This window comes from Rhincodon typus, chromosome 34 (genome assembly GCF_021869965.1).
Source record: "Rhincodon typus isolate 14 chromosome 34, sRhiTyp1.1, whole genome shotgun sequence".
Lineage (NCBI taxonomy): Eukaryota > Metazoa > Chordata > Chondrichthyes > Orectolobiformes > Rhincodontidae > Rhincodon > Rhincodon typus.
In genome coordinates, this window is record NC_063365.1 from 18636666 (window position 1) to 18654706 (window position 18041).

At 46.0% G+C, this 18041-nt stretch overlaps 1 protein-coding gene across 5 annotated transcripts in view; it reads right to left on the reverse strand.

Moving 5' to 3' along the window:
• zswim8 (zinc finger, SWIM-type containing 8) overlaps positions 1-18041 on the reverse strand; it is a 175229-nt gene that overhangs the window by 4096 nt on the left and 153092 nt on the right. For all 5 annotated transcript variants that reach the window (XM_048616155.1, XM_048616158.1, XM_048616156.1 and 2 more), the window contains 7 exons: positions 16909-17198; positions 14025-14248; positions 11747-12232; positions 9816-9993; positions 5190-5363; positions 3114-3236; positions 1845-2023 (listed from right to left, as the gene is read on the reverse strand). In XM_048616155.1, coding sequence (XP_048472112.1) covers positions 1845-2023; positions 3114-3236; positions 5190-5363; positions 9816-9993; positions 11747-12232; positions 14025-14248; positions 16909-17198 — 1654 coding nt within the window. The remainder of the gene's footprint in view (positions 1-1844; positions 2024-3113; positions 3237-5189; positions 5364-9815; positions 9994-11746; positions 12233-14024; positions 14249-16908; positions 17199-18041) is intronic.

Genomic DNA, 18041 nt, shown 5'->3' on the forward strand with positions numbered 1-18041 from the left:
TGAGAGTGTCAGTGTGAGCGTGAGAGAGTGAGAGTGTCAGTGTGAGCATGAGAGAGAGTGTCAGTGTGAGCGTGAGAGAGAGTCAGTGTGAGCGTGAGAGAGAGTCAGTGTGAGCGTGAGAGAGAGTCAGTGTGAGCATGAGAGTCTGTGAGCGTGAGAGAGAGTCAGTGTGACAGCGAGAGTCAGTGTGAGTGTAAGAGTGTGTGTCAGTGTGAGTGTGAGAGAGAGTCAATGTGAGCGTGAGAGAGAGTGTCAGTGTCAGTGTCAGTGTGAGAGAGTGAGCGTCAGTGTGAGCGAGAGAGAGTGAACATGAGCAAGAGAGAGTGAGCATCAGTGTGAGCGTGAGAGAGAAGAGTGTCAGTGTGAGCGTGAGAGAGTGTCAGTGTGAGCGTGAGAGAGAGTCAGTGTGAGCGTGAGAGAGAGTGTCAGTGTCAGTGTCAGTGTGAGAGAATGTTTCAGTGTGAACGTGAGAGAGAGTGAGCGTCAGTGTGAGCGAGAGAGAGTGAACGTGAGCAAGAGAGAGTGAGCATCAGTGTGAGCGAGAGTGTGTGTACCAGTGAGAGAAAGTGACAGTATGAATCAGTGAGTGAGGGAGAGAGAGAGAGAAAGTGAGTGTGTGTGAACGTGTGAGAGTGTGCAGAGGGACCTATCATTAAACACTTCCGGAGATCCACGTACCAGCGTGCGACTGGCAAGACCATAATATGTCAGCTTCATCTCTCCACAGTTTCAGGCACAGAGAAACAGCCAGCACTCTGAACCAGCTCCCAATCGACTTCAACATCTTTGTAAGGTATGTAGTAAGAACAGGTTTAGGCCATTTGGCCCATCCAGTCTGCTCCACTCTTGACCACCCCCCCTCCCCGATCCTCAACTCCTCTGTCCAGATTTGTGTGCATTTAATGACTCAGCTTCCACTGCTCTCTGTGGAGGAGAGGTTCAAAGACCTTCTGAGAGAGAGAGAGAGAGAGAGAGAGAGAGAGAAAGGAGGATTCCTCCTCACCTCCATCTTGAAAGGGCAATGCCTTATTTTGAAACGCTGCTCCCTCATTCCAGATTCCTCCGCATCCATCATGTCAAGCCCCCTCAGATTCTGATATGTTTCAATAAGGTCACCTCTCATTCTCCCAAACTCCAATCAATTTTGGCCCTTTCCTCAGAAGATAACTTCATTCCAACAATCTAAGCATAGTCCCTTTAAGGAAGGAGACCAAAGGTGCATACTGTACTCAAGACATGGTCTCACCAGTGCCCTGTACAGTTCCTTACTTTTACACTTCACCCACCTTGCCATAAGTAAATAATTAAAGTTCTGAGTATTAAATAAAGATTAACAATTTAAAGTAGCAATTTCATCTTGGTTCAAAGAAACATAATGCTACTTCATCTATTTGTTTTGTGATGTTACGGGATGTCAGCATTTGTTCCCGTTCACTAATTGTCTTTGAGACAATTTTCTTGAATTGCTGTGGCCCATACCACAACACTGTTAAGGGAACAAGCGCCAGGATTTTGATGCAGGAATTTCCAAGTCAGGATGGTGAGCGGCTTGGAGGGGAACTTGAAGGGGTTGGTGTTCCCATGTACCTGCTGCCCTTGTCCTTCTGGATGGTGGTGGTTGTGGGTTTGGAAGGTGCAGTCTGAGGAAGCCTTGGTGAATTTCTGCACTGCGCCTTGCAGATGGTACACACTGCTGCGACTGAGCGTCGCGGTTGGGGCTGGTAATCCAGCAGACTGCTTTGTAGTGAGCACAGTCAGAAAGCTGCACCAAGCCTGTGTAAAAGCAGGACCGGTTTGGCAAGTAAAATATACACTTTGGGGTGAAAGGTGAGTTTGAGTTTTACCTGCATATATGCTTGCTGGCATCTCTGAACAAGCTGGTGGAATGCTGGCGTTCGAAGATGAGCATGTACGTGAGCAGGATTAAGGCGTTGTAGAGCCTCCATAATGATTTCCTGTAGAACAAATGGACTCAGCACTCCTTTGGCCGCACCCATGCAGAACTGATAGACATAGTTCACACCTGGCGACACGAGGGACAGAAGAACATGCATCTCAGCATTCACTGGCATAGCAGCAGGTGGCCAACATGACTAACAGCATCTCGATAATGTCCTGCAGCACATTACTGACTCAAAGTAATTTTCGCACATAGTGATCTGGGGCGAAACCACTCTGTGGGAATTTATCAAAATGTACTTTTGAAACACCAGGGGAGTTGGTGCGAAAGAGGAAATTGAGGCCTCAGGCAGATGCACCACGATCTTAGAGACTGTTGGAGCAGGCTTGAGGGTTGAATGGCCCTCTAAGGTTTCTTACACTTCAGAAAGCACCTCTCATTCTTCTAAAATGTGGAAATATAGGCCCAGTTTTCCCACTCCTCATGGGACAAACGTGCCATCCCGGGGATCAGTCTGGTAAACCTTTGTTGCACTCCCTCCAGGGCAAGGATACCATCCCTTAGGCAAGGAAATCTGAACTGTTGACAATAATCCATCTGTAGTGCCACCAGAACCACATTTGTCTTTAAATTCTCTTAAAATTCAACACAATGTCAGAGTGGCCACTCACACATGTTTATATAAGCACAACGTCATCGACAATACAAAATTGTGTAATTTATTGTTAAATTATTACAATGCTATTGCATTTGCTGTCAACACTGGATTAACCCAATTGTGGCCATGGAAAATAGTTACAATTTTTTTTTTTTTTTTACATAAAGCGAGGCTGTTGGATTCATTTTGTACTAGTCATGCAAGGTGTGTTCTGGTCCTCAGCACTTGTCAAATGTTGGCATTTCCGTGCAGAATGGCAGGGAGTGCTGCTTTGTCTTTTTGGGAGAGGCATCAAATATCCAAGATGCTGGTAAAGAGCCGAGATATCCATCCTCTTATATCCATAGGAAGGTTTTCTTTTCTCTGCATATTATGAGAAAGGTCTTTGTATGCCCTCAGCCAATATTCTACCCCAGCATCAGCAAAACAGCTGCACTGACCACTCACATCATAATGGGTTCTGTTTAGTTTTATGCTTTTGAACTACAAACCACTGCATTCGTAGATCTCACGTATGTTCCACGTTACAGCACATGTCCAATTCCCCTTTCTTACCTAGTCTCGTTGCTAATCCAAGCAGCCATTTCACATCTTCAGTGTACGGTGGGCTCCTGGAGAAGTAATTGTTCGGGTGGTCATTATGAGCTCTTCTACCAAGCATTTCCAAAGCTAGCATTCCTGCACAGACCAAACACAGCCTCAAAATCAGCTATTAAAACAAAGAAAAACTTTTCGCTTTGCATTAGGGAAAAAGAAACTGCATCTGTGCGAAAAGCACAAATTTTTTTTTTAAAAAAGGGAATTCATTCACAGCAAAAGTAAGAGAATTGTAAAAACCAAAAGAAATGCAGATGCTGTAAATCAGAAACAAAACTAGAAGTTGCTGGAAAAGCTCAGCAGGTCTGGCAGCATTTGTGGAAAGAAAGCAGAGTTAGCATTTCAGGTCCAGTGACTCTTCCTCAGAATTGTAACTGTATTAGTCTTGGCACAGTCACTAGAAGTTCCAAAGGGAGTTTCAGAACATTAAGTGCTTCTTGAATTGTAGCCACCAATAAATGTAGGAAACACAGGCAGCAAGCTCCCATGAAGAGCAATGTGATAATGGCCAGGCATTCTGCTGATTGTAAACTCCTCATCCCACATGGTTGGGGATGCTCCAATTATAAAATATATTTAAGGCCAGACACAGAGATTTTTGGGGTCTCGGGGAATCAGGGGTACGGCAAGCAGGGAGGAAAGAGGAATTGAAGGTCAAGCTCATATTATAGAGCGGAGGAGACTCAACAGCTGCCTGCTCCATTCCTGTCTGGCTTTGTGTGCTCAGGGGATAAATATTGGCTTGGGGGCATGGTCAGAAAAAGGTTACTGAACAGAAGGAGCCATTCTGTCCGTCCCTGCCTTTGCTAGCTCTCTGCAATGGCAACTCGGCTGGTCCTACTCCCCAGCCCTTTCGCCTGCAAATTCTAACTCCAGAGGTTCTTAGGCAAATCTTGAAGCCTCAATTAAGTCCGTGCCCAGGCAGTGCATTCCAGATTTGACCACTTCTGCAATAATAAAGATTTTTCTCAAGTCACTGACAATTCTTTCAGCACTTCCTACATCCAGTGGAACTTCACCCTTCCATCAATGGGAACAGTTTTGTTCTACTGTTCTGTCCAGAGCCTTTATGATATTGAACACCTCTGTCAAATCTCAGTTCAACCTTCTCCTCTCTAAAAGACGACAACTCCAGCAAATGGAATATACTTTTCACTATCACATCCTTCGCAAAAAAACAAAAGTAACTCAATCAGCTCAAACAACAAATGGAGGCAGTTACAGCCTAGTGGTATTATCGCTGGGCTGTTAATTCAGAGACCGATCTTCTGGGGATCTGGCTTTGAATCCTGCCGTGGCAGAACTTGAATTCAATAAAAACCTGGAATTAAGAGTCTAATGGTGACCATGAATCCATTGTCAATTGTCGGGAAAAACCCATCTGGTTCACTAATGTCCTTTAGGGAAGAAAACGGCCATCCTTACCTGGTCTGGCCTACATGTGACTCCAGACCCACAGCAATGTGGTTGACTCTTAAACTGCCCCCTGGGCAATTAGGGATGGGCAATAAATGCTGACCTGGTCAGTGATGCAATTATCCCTTGAATGAATTAAAGAAAAGCTCCCTGTCCTTTTTAATTTTTCCAATTTCTTCTGCCTCCAACACCTTTCTTTAGCCAGCTTCAGATAGGTCTTGTAGTTTGCTGACATTTTCCCAAACCATTGACAGGTCAGCCTTTCCTTTAAGGAGGTAAGGAGCACTTACTGCAGTTATGCAAGGGCTTTGGTGTCTTTATTCAAGGAAGGATGGACTGGCCTGAACTGGAACGCAACAGATTTCACCAAAACAAAACCCCAGGTAGGAGACCTGTCCATCGAGAAGGGATTTGGAGTACTGTCATGCCCTAGCCAAATTCATGCCCCTCCGACATCGCTAACAATGGACTATTCAGACATCACTGCTTGCTGCTGTGTTTCTGAGATTACTACAGCGGTAACACTTCAGTGACTGTGAAACACTTGTGAGAAGTCCAGAGGCTGAGGAGGGCTTTCCAGAGATGGCCAACCTTGAGAAGGTACAGCCGCGCACTCACCAACTCTATAAGCGGAATGCAGGTAGTGCAGTCCCTGAGGACTGACCGGCTGAGAATGCTGTTCGTCTTCCGTGGGGAAGGTCGGGGCGACTATCGAGGGGCCTTGTGTTGTTAACGTTGGCATTGATGCTCCTTGAACAGCCTGGAAAGCAGTCCCAGCCTGCACACTGGCCACTGGAAAGGGAGAAGGAGGCAACGTTAACCATCACAGTCAACACACAACCAGGTAGAACACTAAAACAGTGTTCAAACTTTAGCTAAATACAATTCGACAGACACTTTTATCAGTTTGGACATTCATAAAGATTGCCAATAGCATTTTGCATCCAAATGACTGGCTATTAAAAGGCCAGGTGAACCCTTGAATGTTGTAATGTTGTACTCTCTCCAAGTGGTTGTCATCAGTTCTCAGCTCTAAGGGATGTGCAGTAGAGTTTGTCACTTTGGTCAACAATGGACAATTGCATCCAAAATGCACTGGGTTATTTTGGCTTCAAATTTCCACTGGAGTTTGTTTGCAAAAACAAAAGGCAATATAGTCATTTGGTGGAGTATTACTGAGAAAAAGTACACGTTTTATTGAAGCTTTTCATCGTGCACTCATCAGGACATTTCTCAAGGATACCAATTTAATGGGCAAACCAACATTTATACTGCATTGAGGAGAGTACCGATTGGTGGTCAAGTGGATTCTCATCGGTACAGGTGTTACCATAGAGAAAGCACCTGTTAATGATGATTGAGAGTCAACTGTCATGAGTTTTGTTTAAATTTTAAACCAGAGAGATTGACTCTGATTGGGCAGGGAATGGCAGTATCGTCAACACATCAGCATAATGGGGCATTGCAATTGGCTCTTTTTCCCAATCAAAAGGTCTTTGCACTTAGAGGGGCAGTCTGCTGTAATTTTATTAATACGGCAGAAAGTGGGTTTACCACCAAAAATGAAGCATTTTTAGCAAGGATATCGGCCCCCATACTATACAGACATAAAACAATGAAAAAATTGTGGATGCTGGAATTCAGAAACACAAAAATAAATTGCTGGAAAAAAAATCAGCAGGGCTGGCAGCATCTGTGGAGAGAGAAACAGAGTGTTTTGGGTCAAGTGACCCTTCTTAAGAATGCTCTGAAGAAGGGTAATTGAACCTGAAAGGTTAATTCTGCTTTGTCTCCACAGATGCTGGCAGAACTGCCGAGTTTCTCCAGCAATTTCTGTTTGTGTTAGACATGGAAAACACGGAGAAAAGCTGAAGCCCATAATAGTTTGGTTAGTAAGTCATTCCTCACTAAAAGTGTGGAAAACATTTTCGCAACACGGCCGTTAATTCCTAAAAAAGAAGTAAGTATAATTTGATGAGCCTTCCTGCGGGTGAGCTTAGTTGATTACATGACTGGTTTGTGATGCAGAATGACACCAATAACATGGGCTCAATTCCCACTTTGGTTCAGGCGACCATTACCTTTTCAACCTCTCTCCTCGCCTGAGGCATGGTGACCCTCAGGTTAAACCACCACCAGTCGTCTCTCTCTAATGAGAGCAGCCCCATGATCCTCTGGGACAATGACGACTTGACCCTTGACCTGACTGAGCATAAACATGGAAAATCTGTGGCCAGTTTTTTTTTTCAAGGAGGGGATAACCTCAGGCAAAGTGAAAATCCCAGAATAGACAAATGTAAGTGATCTTGAGAGGGACCATGTGCAAACATTCCCCCTTGCTTTGACTGATCCCACCCTCTTCGGGCTGAAGTAACCACGGAATTTGGGAGTGGGGGAGGTCACTTGACTTTTGAATGGGTTCCCCAGACAGTTCCCAATTTTATTTAGAAGGCAGTGATCACTGTATTTATGGCTGGGGCACCCACATAAGTAACGGCACTGTCACGAGACATTGTGGTGTCTTTATTTAACCTAAGGATTAATAACTGTGGCATTTTGAACATGACCGGGCAACGTAGGACAAGAAATTCTCAAAGCGAATGCTTCTCCAAATCAGAGAAATCCATGCCACTTTTGAATTCTTGTTAAAATGTATTAAGCTGTGCTGCACAACTGGAAAAAAACCCACGATTCTATAGCTCACAGAACCATCTAGAAGGACAAGGGCAGCAGATACATGGGAATACCACCACCTGCAAGTTCCCCTCCAAGCTGCTCACCATCTTGACTCGGAAATATATCGCCGTTCCTTTAGTGTCGCTAGGTCAAAATCCTAGAACTCCCTCCCTAAAAGCATTGTGGGTCTATCTATTGTAGCAGTTCGGGAAAGCATCTCGCCATCAGCTTCTGAAGGGAAATGAGGGATGGGCAATAAATGCTGGCCCAGCCAGCAATGTCCCAGCATTGAATTAAGAAAAAAAAACAAACAACGAGGTATCAGTATTTCCAGAGACCTACCCACAGTGCACTTGACTATTAGCCTAGGTTATAGGTCAATGGCAATGCATTACCTTCAGGATCAGAGTGGAGCTACCTGTATCCGAGCCAGATGTTGGTAGAACCTCTAATTCAGCAACATCTCAATAGGTCACAGCAAGGTGATGAAACAAAATGTGACGCTAAGGAGATCTCAGGGCAGGTGAGTAAACGTCAGGACAAACGTGTGCCAAATAACCAATTTAATTTATTATTCTTCAGTGTTAGTGCTAGTGCTTTGGATCAGACCCCATCACAGTTCCCAAAGCATTGTGCTCTGCTGACAGCAGCCGTACCCACAGACTCTGGTTTGATGCCTGGTCTGTGTTCAGAAGATAAGTCTCAGCTGGAGTAGCAGCAGGGAAAGTGCCTAACGAACTCAGTCCGCTTTGGTCAAGGTAGTGGTAGTTAAGGGTGGTACAAAAATAACATTCAGCACCCAAGTTCCTGGTGTCATTCAGCAACTCCTGCATACATGGTGGTGTCGTGATTTGAACTGGGTGGATCTTACTGACTATGATTTCCTTGACTGACGGTTTTAAGCCTGAGCCAATCAGGGAGCCCTGGCTGACAGATATAAACAGGGGATTCAGATATTCCTCACTTCAGGGATTGACTCCAAGCTGGTTGGCCACAACCAGTGCACTGTGAATTTGTAAATAAAGGGTGACTTGGTGACAGTATGCCAGCCTCTGTGCAGTTATTTCAAGTGGGTAAGGGCAACAGGACTTACTTGAGCCCTCTGCGACCATGGCTCACAGCTGGTGAACTGGGCAAAGCAACCGGGAGCTGTGAAAACAGCTAAGAATTAAAGAAACAAAAAACATTTTAACCTAATGTGAAAATAAAACATTGCTGGAAATACGAACTAAAAACAAACCAAAAAAAAAATGCTGGAAGTATCCAGTTGGGGAGAGCCAACATTTCAGCAAATGTTTACATTGATTTAGTTCCAATTCTTTTTCCAGTGTCTAATTATCCCTGATAAAAATGTATAATTTCCCACCAACTCGTGGACATCTCTTGCCCGAAACCATCCCAACTAGAGAAAAAGCATCAGAGCCTGCCCCGGAATGCAACTGCTTAAACGTGAAGCATTGAACTCCTGCTGACAGCGAATTGGAGCCGACCATTACCAGTGGCTTACTTAAGCTATTAAAATTGACAAGGCGCCATGTTTTACAAACAAAGACCTTACCTTCTGTCTGGTCTCGAGACCTGCAGAATGAATGAAGACCGAATGCCTCTCCATTCCTGACTGCTCTGTGCTCGGTCACCAGAGGGAGCACTTGCCATGGGATGAGCAAGAGCTCCATTAGCCACACGGATGTTACTGTGGTACCCCACCATTCGTAGAGTCATACAGCGCGGAAACAGAATCTTTGGTCCAACTAGATCACACTGACCATGTTCCCAAAATAAACTAGTCCCACTTGCCTGCGTTTGGCCCACATCTCACCAAACCTTTATTATTCATGAACTTATCCAAATGTCTTTTAAACATTGTACCTGCATCCTCTGGAAGTTCATTCCACACACAAACCACTTTAAACCATGTTTAAAGAGTTGCCACTCAAGTCCCTTCTAAAACTTTCTCCCCTCACCATAAAAATATACCCCCTAGTTTTGAACTCCCCCCACACGAGGGAAAAAGACCCTTGTCATTCACCTTATTTATTTCCACAGTGTGGAAGCAGGCCATTCGGCCCATTGAGTCCACACCAACCCTCCAAAGAGCATCCCACTCCGACCCAACCCCTTACCCTATCCCTGTAACCTTGCATTTCCCACGGCTAACGCACCTAACCTCCACATCCCTGGACACTATGGATAATTTAGCAATCCACCCTAACCTGTACACCTTCGGACTGTGGGAGGAAACCGGAGCATCTGGAGGAAACCCACGCAAGACACTGGCAACTCCACACAGACAGTTGCCTGAGGCTGGAATCGAACCTGGGTACCTGGCGCTGTGAGGCTGCAGTGAGCCAACCGTGCTGCCCCAGGTTTATAAACCCCTACAAATTTGATTAAACATGTTTGCGCTGCTAACGAACACTCACTCAGTCAAGCCCAGCACAAATGGAGAAGGTTGTCGGGTTTCCACTACTAATTTTAGTGGAACCACCACTAATTTTAAAGCACTTCTTAAAAAGAAAAGAGAATGACACATCCACTTTGGGTGAACCATTGAAAGATCTCACCTACCTGCTACGGTTGAGGCCAGGGGCAGATTCGGGTCAGACTGGTAAGGGTGCACTGCCATTGGGGCCATAGGAGGTACAGGAACCCCTGCGAAGGTCACTGGTGGAGCTGCCATAGCTGGATGGGTGGTGGTTGCTACGGTGTAAGGGTACTGAGCTCCAATAAATGCCGGATGCATCCCCTAGATAGATTACAGACCGGTAAATAATTACACATCCCTCTTCCACCGCCCTACTTATTACTCGCAAGTTTGCAGTTTGATGGGGTCCTCTGCCCAACATCTCCAGTCGCTGCCCCTCCCTTATTGATCAAAACGGCATGGGATCGACCGACAGGAAGCGGCATGCATAGGTTGGCACTGTTTACTGAAACAGTTGGGCCCTGTTCTGCCCATCATTCAATCCTTTCTCAAACGCAACCTGGGCTGTCGTGCCCCCCCTCACCACCCCCCGACCAATCCACCCAGAATACCAAAGTTAACTTCCTGACGACAGTCCCAAACGTTTGGGTTAAATTGGTTTGAAGTGCATTCTCTTCAGCAAACCAGTCCCCCACTCCCTTCCTCCCCGCAGAACTGAGTAATAATCAAATGACACAAGAAATATCAGGCAAATAGGACTTTATTTTCGATCCACAAAGATGCTGTCGGTTCAGGGAGAGATGTTGGCCAGGATGCAACCACTGCTTCATCAAAACGGACCACCTCGTCAGCCTGAAAAAGGCTTCCATTTCATTTCTCCCTCAGTGTTGCATTTAAGGGATCCACCTAGATAGGGTCCAGCAGCCAGAGCACAGCTCAAAACACCTACCTACACCCAGAAAAACATTGTTGGCTGCACCAAACCAGCTTCACTTCCTCACTCTGAAGCAAGCTACACCTGGTTTCTGTCTGATCACACTCAGGGGAAATGTGGGGACGTGTGAAAAATGTGAGGACACACTAGGGACGTGGGTTAGTTTGGGCGAGAATTATATAGAAAGTGTGTCAAGGCAAACTCGGAGGATAGACAGAAGATGCTGGGTTGGTATTGAACGGGGTTGGGGAGAGGCTTTTTTTTTCTGGGGGTGGTGACTAAGTCAGAAAATGTGGAGATATTTCACGCAGGCATGGGCAACACTTAAACAAAAGTGAAATACCACAGATTCTGGAAATCTGAACAAAACACAGAATGCTGAAGAAACTCCAACAGGTCAGGCACGATCTGTGGAAAGAGAAGCAGAGTTAATGTCGAGCTCAAAATAACTCTTTCTCACAACAGAACTGATCTGAAGAAGTCACACCGGACTCAGAACGCTAACTCTGTTCCTCCATCCACTGATCCTGCTGAGCTTATCGAGCATTCTGTGTGTTTGTTGTGGGCAACATGGGGAGGCAATGTCGTCGTGGTATTCTCGCTAAACTATTCATCTAGAGACCCAAGTAATGTTCTGGTGACCTGGCTTCGAATCCTACCATGGCAGATGGTGAAATTTCAACTCAAGAAATTAAATAATCTAATGACGATTAATAATGGAGCAATCTAAAACAATTGTCAGCCAAATAAACCCATCTGTTTCACAAGTGTCCTTCAGGGAAGGAAACTGCCATCTTTACCTAGTTTCGCCTACACGTGACTCCAGACTCAAAACGCAGTTGACTCTGAACTGCCCTCTGGGTAATTAGAGATGGGCAAAACTTGCTGGCCCTAGCCATTCACATCCATGAATGAATGAATGAAAAAAAAAACTTTTGTAGCTACGTTCACATTCGTGCGTGCAAAAAGTTTGAGAGGGACCGTTTCTCTGCCGGTTATTCAATACTATTTCAAACAAACGTGTTTGTGTGGCCGTCTGGCTGGGGGATTCTGACATTGCATGAATAAGAATCGCTACAGCATCTATACAAGCCGCCCCCTCCTGATCCCGGTGAAACGACCGGTACTGTACGGAAGTACCTGAGGATATGCAGCTCCAGCTACAGGGAAGATTGCAGGACGAGGAACGTGCTGTATCGGATGTCCCAGGTAGGCAGCATTACAGACGGACGGGATGTGGGTCTGGATAGTCGTGTATGGGTGACTCATGACTGGGCTGGTAGGGAAGACCTGTCCATGAGGGTGCGCGATAGCTGTTCCAGCGATGGTGTGTTGCTGGTACATGGTGGAACCGACGGTGATGACTGGCACCACGGCAGTGGCGGTCACGGTGGCTGCCACGGTGACCGTGGCCGAGCCCTCGGCGAGGGGAGGGTGCTCCGCAGAAGCCCTGCCCGCCTCGTGGGCCCCACGGGCCGACATCTCCCGCTGCTGCGAGCCGCCTGCCGTTTGCTCGTAGAGCCAGTACCACTGGTGGGCGACCTCAAACAGCACCTCTGGGTAGACGCCACCACCCTTCGCCGCTTCCTCCACCGCCATGCAGGCCTTCTCCAACATGGCGTTATCCTGGAACGGAGAACAGGAAACATAATATACACACACACACACAAAAATCAGGCCATTCAGCCCAACACAAAACAAGCCCAGCACTTTGAAAACCAAAGAAGCCGCATGCACGGACACAGACACACGAACAAGACAAAAGCACCTCAGGCCCAGCACTCAATTAGGGACATTAGTAATGCCACAGGGTGACTTCAGGAGGTTTCGCTGTTCATGAGATTAACTACAGCCATCCATCAAAGGGCGCAGCATACCCATCACAATGGCATGCTTTTCAAATTCGAGGGGTAGTCTTCCTGAAAACTATAAGGTTGTGGGGGTTTGAACAGGTCAGTGCTGATCTCCTTCCCACGGGGGAATCCGGTGGATTCATGGGGGAGTCCAGGGGCAAAGTTTAAAACAAAACCAAAACGCGCTCTCCCATTTCTGATGGAGATGAGAAGGGATTTCTTCTCTCAGAGGATCATTATCTTCGGAATTCACATTTTCAGGGAGCACAGGGTTATTAAGTGCTGAGTTTAACAGGTTTTTGATTGACAAGGGAGTCAGAAATTATGGGGAGCACGCAAGAAAGTGGAGTTAAGGTCACAGTCAGATCATGCAAGACCTTAGTGGATGACAGAACAGGATTGATGGATTGAATGACGTCCCCTTAAACAAACAGAAGTAGACCATTCAGCATCCTGTCTGCTCCACCATTTAATAAAGATCGTGGCTGATCTCCATGATTCAAATTCCACCTTCCCATTCCCATCCGATAACCTGCGATTCTCTTGCCTGACAAAAATCTATTCCACATCTGCCTTAAAAACATGCTCCCATGACAACAATGCCTCAAGCCCAGTGTAGGATATAGTGTCATTACAGTGTGGAGCTGGGGAAGAGGACACAATATATCTATCTCTCAGATATGGCTCAAACATGCAAGGAATTGACATGCAACCATTGCATTAACTTCCCCCAAACAAATACAGGTCACGTTAGCACTGCTGCTTCATAGCACCATGGACAGAGGTTTGATTCCACCCTCGGGCGACTGTCTGTGTGGATGGAGTTTGCACATTCTCCGTGTCTGCGTGGGTTTCCTCCGGGTGCTCCGGTTTCTTCCCACAGTCCAAAGATGTGCAGGTTAGGGTGCATTGGCCATGCTAGTCTGCCCCATAGTGTCCAGGGATGTGCAAGCTAGGTGGGTTATCCGTGGGAAAATGCAAGGTTACAGGGATAGGGTTGGGGGTGGGTGGGGGGGGTGTTGGGTTGGGTTGGTGTCTGGGTGGGATGGTTCTTTTGAGGGTCGGCGCAGACTCAATGGGCTGAATGGCCTCTTTCCGCACTGTAGGGATTCTATAATTCTATGACACTGTCTTTAGTGACACCATTTGACGGGTGGAATGTTAAACAGGATCCCAGAAAATTAGCAGTTCTTCCGCCACGGCCTCGGGACCCTGAGTTACCCGTTTGACGTACAGGAACGGGCAGACAGGTCGGTAGGTCCAACTCCTCATTAAAAGGGTAGTACCCACTTACTAGGTGGCAATTCTTCCAGCCCAAGATCACACGGGAGCCTGGAGGAGCCTGTGGCGTATCGCCAGGCATGAGGTTCCAATGGACAACTCATCAAACTGGAAGAAACATGGTCTAACGAAGCAAGCTACCACACAACATTCACCACCACAATCATGGCCAAGCTGCACTTGTTAATGAGACATTAAGCAATTGCATTAAGATTAATTACACCATGTAATTATCCAGGAGAAAAGTCAATGAATGTCTTGTCAATACAGTGAAACAAACATACCTGCTCCTTGCACTGGACCAAAGCTCGTTGGATCTCATTGGGGTTCAGGGCGTGGGCATGAGGTAGACAACTTAAAGCCAACTCTGCTGCAGCTCGGACCATGTTGGGATCCCGGGCACGGGAGGCACGATCTGCTAACGACGCCACTTCCGGAGGTGTTAAATGGCCATCCCAACATTCAACCAAAATATTCAGTGCTGCACTACCAATTTCCATCGCCTGGCCTGGTGCGTTTAGAAGAGATTCAAAAATAATTATTGGTAAAAGTCTAAAAATGGCCATTTTTTTTTCAGAGTATAAATAGGAGGCCATTCAATCCATCAGGTCTGCTCCGCTGTTCGATGAAATCATGGCTGATCTGGTCATCCTCAACTCCACTTTCCTGCCTTTTCCTCATAACCCTCAATTTCCTAATGATTTTAAAAATCTATCTTTTAAAAGTAAGTGGAAGGGGGAAACAGAAACTGCCAAAGGCTGTGCTAACCCCAACCAGACAAGTGTGTCTGATGGAGAATGCAAGTTACTTGTCAATACATGGCATTCTTTGGTGGATGGGTACATCTAGCCTTGGGCAACTGTCTGTGTGGAGTTTGCACATTCTCCCAGTGTCTGTGTGGATTTCCTCCGGGTGCTCCGGTTACCTCCCACAGTCCAAAAATGTGCAGGTTAGGGTGGGCTGGCCATGGGAAATTGCCCATGGTGTCTAGTGATGTGCAGGTTGGGTGGATTATCCATGGGAAATGCAGGGTTGCAGGGTTACAGGGATAGGGTGGGGGGGGGGGGGGAGTCTGGGTGGGATGCTGTTCAGCCAGTCGGTGTGGACTTGATGGGCCGAACGGCCTACTTCCACACTGTCGGGATCCTATGATTAGCAGACACGAAGCTACTTTGCTCACATCTCCCAGTTCTGAAATCAGGTCATGGAACAGATTGAAAGAGGAGAGGATAATGATCCCAAACAAGAACTCGCAAATTCAGCCCTCGAGTTGTCTTGTGCTTTGTTGGGGCTAATCTCTACGTCATCTTTTCATATAACCACAAATTTTAAACTTCTTTAGAGAGGACCTCATCACTCTGCCATTTTGCAATTTCCAAGGGTAGCAATCAGAAAGATAATAATGGGTCTTCCACTCCTCCATCCCTTTCTGTACAATTGGAGGCCAGAGAGGGGCTGGGAGCTGACTAAAGTCTTTCTGTGAGTGTACATTGTCCTTCAATTTCCAGCCTTGGGAAAGGCCAAGATGGTGACCAACTGAGCAAGTCAAGTTTGGAAAAGGTAACTTGTAAAACTACATAGACATTTGGCACACCAGAACACAGATTCATAATTTATATTATTCATAAATATTCAAAAATGTGAATATTCCAAAAAAAGACTCTGTTGAAGCTTTTCATCTTGCACTCATCAAGACAGATGCAAGATGCAGTTTGTGGTTTCTACAAATGATTTAGACTGGAACGCAGGAGGGTTGATCAGTAAGTTCGCGAACAGTACCCCCCATTGGTGGGGTAGTAAAGAGTGAGGAGGATAGCTGAGGACTGTAAGAGGATATAGATGGGCTGCTCAGATGGGGCTGAGCTGTGGCAAATGGAGTTCATTTGGGCAGGACAAACAAGGCAAGGAAATTAATAATGAATACGCAGGACCCTGAGAAGCACTGAGGATCAGCAGGATCTTAGTATCCATATGCACCAGTCCCTTAAGATATCAGGACTGATGGATAAAGTGGTTAAGAAGGAGCACTTAACTTTATTAACTGAGACATAGCATTTAAGAGCGGAGAGGTTCCGCTGGAACTGTATAAAACATTGGTTAAGTCATAGCTAACAGTACTGCGGGCAGTTCTGGAAGCCACATTATAGGAGGGATGTGATAGCTCTGGAGAGAGTGCAGAAGAAGTTTATCAGAATGTTGCCTGGACTGGACAGTTTCAGTTATGAACAGAGATTGGACAGACTGGGGTTATTTTCCTTATAGCAGAGGAGACTGAGGGAAGCCGGGGTGGGGGAGGGGGGGGCATGATTTAGATGTATAAAATTATGAGGGGCATAGATAGGGTAGACAGGAAGAAACTCCTTGATGGAGCGATCAATGACTGGGCACATGGATTGAAGATAAGGGGCAGGAGGCTTAAAAGAAGATATGATGAAAAACCCTTTCACTCAGAGGGTGGTGGGAATCTGGAACTCACTGCCTGTAATAGGTGGGTGGAGGCAGAAACCCTCATCACACTGAAGTAGTATTTAGATGTGCACTTGCAATGCCAAGAGCTGGTAAATAGGATTAGAATAGTTAGGGTGTTGTTTCTGACCAGCATGAACATGATGGGCCGAAGGGCCCTTTTCTGTGCTGTAGCTCTCTCTGTCTCCATAAGAATGCCAAATTTCAAAGGAGCAAATAAATTATTTTTGAGAGAAGGGTGTTGGTGGGTAAGGCATGGTGACTCTGATTGGTCACAGTGTCGCTATGGCGAACGCACCAGGGAACTTTTGAACATTTTTGTTCAACTTTGAATGCGCTCCCTTTGCACACGGAGCGAAAAAAATAGGTCAACACAATGGACCGATATACAATGAAACTATCCACAGTGCTGAGAAACCCTGCTTCAGGTTGACCTCTTGGGAGCAGAGCATTACACAATTTGTGTCTGATTGATTGATTTTGTAACCCCTAATACTCACAACCTAATAAAAATTGTCAAATTGTCTCTGTAGAACATGAATATTGCTGAGAGAGACATGCTGTCAGACCCTTTGGTTTCACTCATCAGGACGCATGCAAGAATGCCAAGTCTCAAAGGGAACAACAATTTATATTGCAATACAGAAGTATGATTGGCTGTTGATTTGAAGAGATTAATACACTAGTTTTGCTCCCTCAAACCTGTGATCCAGGAGACGTGGGAAGAGTAGGTTCTTGAAAGCCAGTTTGGCGACACAAAGTTGTGCAAGCCCAGTGCGTACAGCCCAATTTCAAATGCACAGAGGTGGAGGTTGCGATGGGGACCCTGGTGACCTCCGCTGGCTGAAGGATGGGTAAAGATGGATGTGCTGCTGTTGCCTCCTGCTTTGATGAGGACCGTCTTCGCTAGCTCAAAGTAAAAATGGGCAGCCGCCTCAGACGGCTGGTTGGGTACATGGGGAGCGTGGCATTCTGGGCGTCTGCCTTTGTACCTGGAAGGGGGAACAAACCAAAAAAAAAGTCATGCATTGAGCACATGCAAGAATAGCTTCGGTACAATTCAAACAGAGATGCTCTCCCATCATGTAGCATTGCTAAATGGTAAAAAGCAGGAATACAAAGGCTCTAAATGAACATCCAAGCTAGGAGCAGGAGTAGGCCATTCAGCCCCTCGAACCTGCTCCACTACACCACATGAACACAGCAGCTCCGATTGTAGACTCTACTTTTTTGTCTAACCCCAATAGTCTGATTCCTCGCCCAGTTAAGGATCTATCTAAAACTGTCACCATAGTCCCATAGGGCTGCTCTCTCATTTGAGAGAGAAAGAGTCACAATGGTGGCAGTTTAACCTGAGGGTCACTGTGCCTCAGGCAAGGGGTAAGGTTAAGAAGGAGAGTTCTTCATGGTAACCTCAGCCAATAGAATTTAACCTGGCCTTCAAAATACTCGATGATTCTGCCTCCACCACCTTCTGGGAAAGAGTGGCCTCCATAAACACCCAATCCTCTGAAAGAAAAGATTTCTTCTCATTTCTGTCTTATTTTTAACCTGTGTCCCCTAATTAGCACCTCATAAATATCTACTCAATTTAGTTATACCTGATGTGCATCTCAATTCCATCCACCCACTCTTGGTTCTGTAACCCTTAATACTCACACCTAATAAACATTGTCAAATAGTCTGTAGAAAATGAATATTGCTGGGAGAGACATGTTGTCGGAACTTTTGGTCTCGCTCATCAGGACACATGCAAGAATGCCAAATCTCAAAAGGAATAACAATTTATATTGCATCACAGAAGGATGCTGATTGGTTGGCAAGAGGACCCTGAT